Here is a 6606-nt window from a genome sequence, read left to right as displayed (position 1 = left end):
TTGTTTTGCGTCTCTCTCTATTTCTCTATTGTTCTTTATTCTTTTCTAGACATCCATTTGCTCATTAAGCTTAATAATTTGAATTAATTTCATTCACACTTAATTTTGATTGCAAACAAGTCATATATTTCTAGATAATGGGGTTGATGTGGCATCCTCTCAAATCATGGTGGTCAAAAGAGGAAGGTAATCTTCCTAGTGGCATAGTTTTTGCATATGGACTCTATTTGAGGTTTTTCTTGCACTGTTGGAAAGGTACCTAAGTGTAGCAAAATTCCAGAGGGTATTAGACAAGTAAGAGATTTTGGACCCCAAAAAACTTCAATAAATTCCTCAAACTACCTCTAGATGGTTTAAAATCTCAATTCGCCAAACAGGGACCTATTGGTAAAAATATTCATGTGAGTTCATTCCTTCAATCTTTCCACTTATAAAGCATCAATATCAATTACAAATAGTATATTAATCCAATTCATATCACTCATGCATCAAGTTCTAGGCTACAATAGGGGTTATGATATGCCTCTTTACTATGTGTTATGCTAGATTTTGCTTATCCTATGTGAGAATAATAGTAGCAAAATCAAGGTATGAGGTACAATAAATGCAATGTATTAAAATTCTTTGTTCTAACAAGAAACTTAGCAAGGGTTTGTGTCCTTATCTCTACTGATTTGTTTGACATAGATACCTTGTACAAGTAAGTGCGTAGCTAGTAAAGTTGTGCAACTCATCATGGAAGAGTACCTTTCTACCAAGATGTAAAGTTATGGTTCTCAACATGTTAACCAAATCACCTAATATTGATGTCTATGGAGTTATTTTGCATGCTAACCTATCCTATTGTGTAAGCTAGTAAGATACTCAAATGTAATTGTTGAAAATTTCATAAAAAGCCAACAATCACATCCATAACCTTTTCTATCCTACCCAAATTTATAGTTAATAACCCAACAAAAATATATATTATTAAGTAGTGAAGAGTTTAATATTAATTACTAAAATATGCATTATTATACTATTTTATACTAATTTAATATAATAAAATAAGCACAAGCACTTTTATTTCCTATAGATGATACATCTCTCTGATATATATGATACCTCTATCTACTCTTTAATAAGATAAAAAATCAAAACCTCAAAATATATGTTCATGATAAGTTAGCATATCACTTTATTTTAACTTTCCTACTAACATTCTTTATCTATTAAAAAAAACATTACAATAACATTATAACTCACACTCCCCACCCATGCTAAAATAATACAAGATTGACATCTAAGCTAATAAATAATATCGATATCGATAATACCTAGTGCTTTAATCGATGGCAACCTTAATAATCAAAATTATAAAATTTTATCGAAACTCGCTATTAAAAAAAAATATAAACGTAAACCATCTTATTGAGTGTACATTAAATGACGAGTGTTTGTATTTTTTTCCCTTGGGAACCTTTCTTCGTATTTTTTTGGGTGCGGGGTGAACAGGAGAATTGGTAATTGAGATGCTCTTGTAATGGTTGATAAACGGTTGATTTTATTTGTTATTAGTAATACTATTTATTATTTTTAATGTGAATATAAATTAATTAAAAAATTGAATTAAAATTTTTATAATAATTTATATAACAGGTTTATATACTTTACTAAAATTATTATAGACTCTTTTTCCTACTACTTTCATAAAAGACATAATGCACATAAAAATCCAGTAATTTCAATTGTGTTGTTATGAAAATATAAATTTACACGCCTAACTATCAATATTTTCACAGCTAGAAATCATCTCGTTTACACCATTAAAAAAACAACAACTTCACCGGGCCCCTGGGTGTGTTTAATTAAATTTGAAAATGGCATTATGAAAAAACCCCAACTTTAGAATTAATTATCTGCCTCCTTCTTTAGTGTCTGATGGGTTCAGATTCTTTACAGAAGATCTTCACAAAATTGTTGTGCCCTCCAAATGCACACATTGACGGCATGGTATAACGGACTTGTACAAGAAGATGAAATGATAAGCACCACAACACCTCAAAAGAAGATGAAATGATAAGTACGACAACGCCACAAATTTGTGGGGAGGGACGTCCATATTTCTCTTTCTCCTCTAATTTTAATAAAAGAAAATTTAAATCAAAAGAGTATTTTAATGGTTTTTTACGATGGAAATAGAGTATTTTAATAGTTTTTTAATGATGGAAATAAATTCACCCTCATAATCCCACGGAAACTTCTATTATTTTCGGAGCTTAATCGGTAAGTTATTTAGACTAAAAAAGAAAAGCCCTTGTCCTATTGCAACTCAGTGTTACGCCTACATGGTAAGTAGGAAGGTCTTTCTCAACGCCCCCGACTCCCGAGCAAATAATGATTAACGGCTTACAACGGAACTTTAGAGTTGTGGTTGAAGGTCTAAATATGAAAGAAGAGAAGCAATTGAACAAAAACTTCTCACCTTGGAGAAGAGGGGAAGATTCAGTAAGAGCGATTTGTTTTGCAACATCTACTGCATAGGTGTACTCGTTTTCTTGATTTTGGCTTGTCTGTGTGTGTCTCGGCTTGTGTTATACCTCAATGGAGTGCAAGAAACTGGGAAAAGGAAACCGTGGAGGTTCTCTGATGGCCCCTGCAATGGACTGTATGAAACTTGGCAGCGTTTTCATGAGTAGTAGAACTGCAATGTTTGCCTCTGCATTTGCCTCTGCTTTTATTGTGTGTTCTATATATATGGCCTTCAATTATCCCAGCAAGATGGTGATCAATCCCATATTGATTCAAAGGCAGGCCTGGTTCCATTGGTCTTCTAATTCCTCGTCGGCCTTGCTATCGTTCCTTTTCAGCAACTCTAGTTTATCTCCATCCTCTGATAAACTCACTCATGACGCTAACCATGTGAAGCAAATTCATGTCCCGGGCAAATCCAAGGCCAACATGATTTATCAGAAGGCATCCCGGTCCACAAATAGGAAGAATGGACCAACAAATGCTCCAGAACATTTCAGAAACACCACAGTTCCCACTGTTCCCATGAAGAGAAATGACACAGAGCTTATTGGGTATGATCACAAATCCATGAATTCTGTTCATGTAAGTGCCAACGGAAGCGGTGGACATAATGGTCTAGAAACTGATAAGCCTCTGCAATTGATATCATTTGGGCCCAATAGAGCAGCAGACCGTAATGGCACAGATGCAGCTTCTTTGGCGCTGAATGAAACGGTTTCAAGGACAGAGCAAACTTATGGGAAGCAGAGTGGCTCTGTATCAGTATCAAGGTTGCAGGAAAAGCGATGTAATATATTCTCTGGACGGTGGGTTAGAGATAATTCCTACCCATACTATCCTGCAGGCTCATGCCCTCATATAGATGAGTCATTCAATTGTTTCAAGAATAACAGACCTGATAATGAATATGAGAAGTGGAGATGGCAGCCACATGATTGCAGTATACCTAGGTCAGAATGATTGTCCCCTGTGCTCGCTTTCAATAATATTGATATCTGGTTTGAGCTCAAAAGTATTTTTAAATTTGCTTTTACTGTTATTATTTTTGTTCTTCATTTTTTATAGGTTTGTGTCCAAGGCATCAGTCATAACAGTTTCTTGGCTCTTAATGTTTGATGGCTTTATGCTGAAAATAAATGTTAACAGTTATATTTTTATGGTTTTCTTCTCTGAGAGCTTTAGCATGAAAATTTTACTGAGTGGTCTTGAGAAGTTTGGGGATGGGTCTGTGCAGGTTGAATGCAACTGATATGCTGGAAAGATTGAGAGGCAAGAGATTGACATTTGTTGGTGACTCGTTGAATAGAAACATGTGGGAATCTCTTGTCTGCGTTCTTCGTCATGCTGTGGAAGACAAGGGGCGGGTCTATGAGATATCTGGTAGACATGATTTCAAGACACAAGGATTCTATGCATTTAGATTTGAGGTAAGTTGTGTAACTTCTGCATTCTTGAGGTCTGTCTGTTGAATACTTCAAAATTGCAGGTCTTACGTTGGGTGTTACTTATATTTTACATTGGGAGGTTGCGGTGTTTGTTGCAGGAGTACAATTGTAGTGTGGAATTTGTGAGGGCACCTTTCTTAGTTCAAGAGGGGCAAATGCCTGCTGGGAATGGTAGCATGAAAGATACCCTTAGGTTGGATGTGATGGATAACTTTGCTCTCAAGTACAAGGAGGCAGATGTTATTGTTTTCAACACGGGGCATTGGTGGAGCCATGAGAAAACTTCTCGAGGGTATTTGTCCTCCTCTTCTTTTTGCCATAACATATATGCACTGAGAGCCAGGGTCTCAGAGTCATGGTTTTGTTTAATTTGATACCTACTTTCTCTAGGCCTTTTGAGATTCATTTATGAACCTATAACAGGAAGGACTATTATCAAGAAGGGAACAATGTCTATCCACTGCTGGATGGGCTTGAAGCATTCAGGAAGGCTATCAGGACGTGGGGTCGTTGGTTAGATAGCAGCATTGATTCAAGAAGAACACAAGTTTTCTTTCGGGGATACTCAGCCTCTCATTTCAGGTAACAACCCAAATGGCACACTGAACACTTTAGGGTGGCCATTAAATCTAGTAATCTTTGTAGCTTTTTGTAATATAAGTCATGGTGACCTCTGTCAAAAACCTATGAATGTAATTTTTTTGCTTAAATATCTACAATGCAGTGGAGGGCAATGGAATTCAGGTGGGAAGTGCCACAAAGAATCTCAGCCAATTTTCAACGAGAGTTATATCACAAAATACCCGCCAATGATGGATGTACTGGAGTCTGTGATGAAGGAGATAAAGACACCTGTAACCTACCTAAACATCACCAGAATCACAGATTACCGCAAGAATGCTCATCCTTCCATTTACTGCAAGCAATACCTTTCTCAAAACGAGCAACTGACTCCAGAAAAGTATCAAGATTGCAGCCACTGGTGCTTACCTGGAGTTCCAGACACATGGAATGAACTCTTGTATGCATCATTATTGATGACAAGGCAAGGTTTATGGGCACTCTGACCATACCATGCATTTTTCTTAATGTAAACTAGACTACAATTGTGCTATTAGCCTTGACAAAAAGTACAGATTGTCAGGGACCCCGAACCAGAGTGAATCTTAGCGGGTCAGCACTTATTTTATTGGTAATGTAAGACTATTTTTCCCCGGTGATTCTAGGGCAGGGCCGGTGAAAACACAGCACACCAACAGTGCCAGGAAAGCCCCTTTTGGTAGGTGTACCCATTTCTCTCTTTCAATGAAATGTTGGTAAGAAAACGAGTGTTTGGGAAGATTGTGATGTATGTACGTTGATATTATTCTTTGACTGTTTCATGCTGCCAACGCAAATCAATATTACTCGTCAACTGCTTTGCTTTCCCTCTTTCCAACGTAAGGATAAATGCTTTAACTAAAATTTTGTGTATCAAAATCTTGGAATAAGGTAGAAGCAAAATGCAGATTGCGCTTCCTCGCCATCATTGCAAGGCAGGCTTCTTTGGCACCATGATGGCAAAAGGAAGGCATCGCAAATGAATAATCTCAAACGTGACCGTGACCGTGTCCCTGTCCCTATTTCTTGTATGATCAAAAAATAATAGGATTCTCCATGGCACCTCAACAGGTGGACCCTTTATCCCGCAGCTCTCAAAAGAGAATGTTGATATAAATATTAAATATATAATAATAATTTGGGGTAAGTTTAAATTAGATATTGAGTTGGTATATGACATTTAATTCTTGGAATTAGTATAATTTTATAATGCTTTTTTTGGATTAATCATATTTTAAGTTGTTAATAGTCAACCCTCGGGATAAAAATTTCTTCAAGACAAAGGTATATAATTTTTATCCATAAACATATGTTTTTAACCATTAAATTTATTTAAAACTTATTTTTAAATATTTATTTTTAAATTCATTTTTAAATATTTATTTCTTTATATTATATCTATGCATATTTCCAATTTATGTCATTTCATATTTCTAATATAATTGGAAAATTAATATAAATAGTTTATATTTCCTTTAACATACATATATATTTATATAGAAATATTCACTGGAAGATAAATATTTTTTATTTCAATGGGAAAAAAATGTATGGTTAATAATTATTCCTTATATAAATTTTATTAATTGAGTATAAATTTTGTTAATTAATGCATTCAAAAATGTAATGTAAAATAGTGAATTCATTTATACATTCAAAAATGTAATGTAAAATAGTGATGTTGTCAACAATTACATTACCAAATTATGATATAATTGATAAAAAAAGGCAAAACATAAAATGTTAAAAAGGGGAAAACATAAAATGTTTAGGGGTGAATGCATGAAGATGAGTTACACTTTTGGGCCAAATATGTAAGATTCTACTAATAAAAAAATATATATTTAATTAGATTGAACCTGCATCCAGTCATTACAATACCCTCATCTAAATAATGATATGACAATATACAAGAGACAAGCGGTAAATCATTCATTTGAAAGAGGCTAAGATTTTACTATTAGAAATTGGATCACATGTACATATAGATAAACACCAAGACTTAGGCTCGATCTATTCACCCATGAACAATCAACCCTTCTGCTAA

At 34.7% G+C, this 6606-nt stretch overlaps 1 protein-coding gene across 1 annotated transcript; it reads left to right on the top strand.

The window, feature by feature from the left end:
- Positions 1-2384: 2384 nt before the first annotated feature.
- Positions 2385-5259, top strand: LOC149262692 (protein trichome birefringence-like 4). The gene is made up of 5 exons (XM_089386056.1): positions 2385-3464; positions 3749-3941; positions 4058-4251; positions 4383-4541; positions 4684-5259. The coding sequence occupies exons 1-5, from the start codon at positions 2584-2586 to the stop codon at positions 5024-5026; spliced, it is 1770 nt and encodes a 589-aa protein (XP_089242182.1). The 5' UTR covers positions 2385-2583; the 3' UTR covers positions 5027-5259.
- Positions 5260-6606: the final 1347 nt, after the last annotated feature.

The sequence above is a fragment of the Pinus tabuliformis genome, chromosome 6 (genome assembly GCF_031772625.1).
Source record: "Pinus tabuliformis cultivar Carrire ecotype Pingquan chromosome 6, CPIR1, whole genome shotgun sequence".
NCBI lineage: Eukaryota > Viridiplantae > Streptophyta > Pinopsida > Pinales > Pinaceae > Pinus > Pinus tabuliformis.
Note: the sequence above shows the minus strand (reverse complement) of the source record. Positions and strands in the feature narration are given on the sequence as shown.

Bases quoted from the DNA above. Each gene is read 5' to 3' on its own strand.
- LOC149262692 (XM_089386056.1), top strand. From the start codon at position 2,584: ATGGAGTGCAAGAAACTGGGAAAAGGAAACCGTGGAGGTTCTCTGATG. The intron at 3,465-3,748 runs GTCAGAATGATT...GGGTCTGTGCAG, and splicing joins CATGATTGCAGTATACCTAG to GTTGAATGCAACTGATATGC. The intron at 3,942-4,057 runs GTAAGTTGTGTA...TGTTTGTTGCAG, and splicing joins TCTATGCATTTAGATTTGAG to GAGTACAATTGTAGTGTGGA.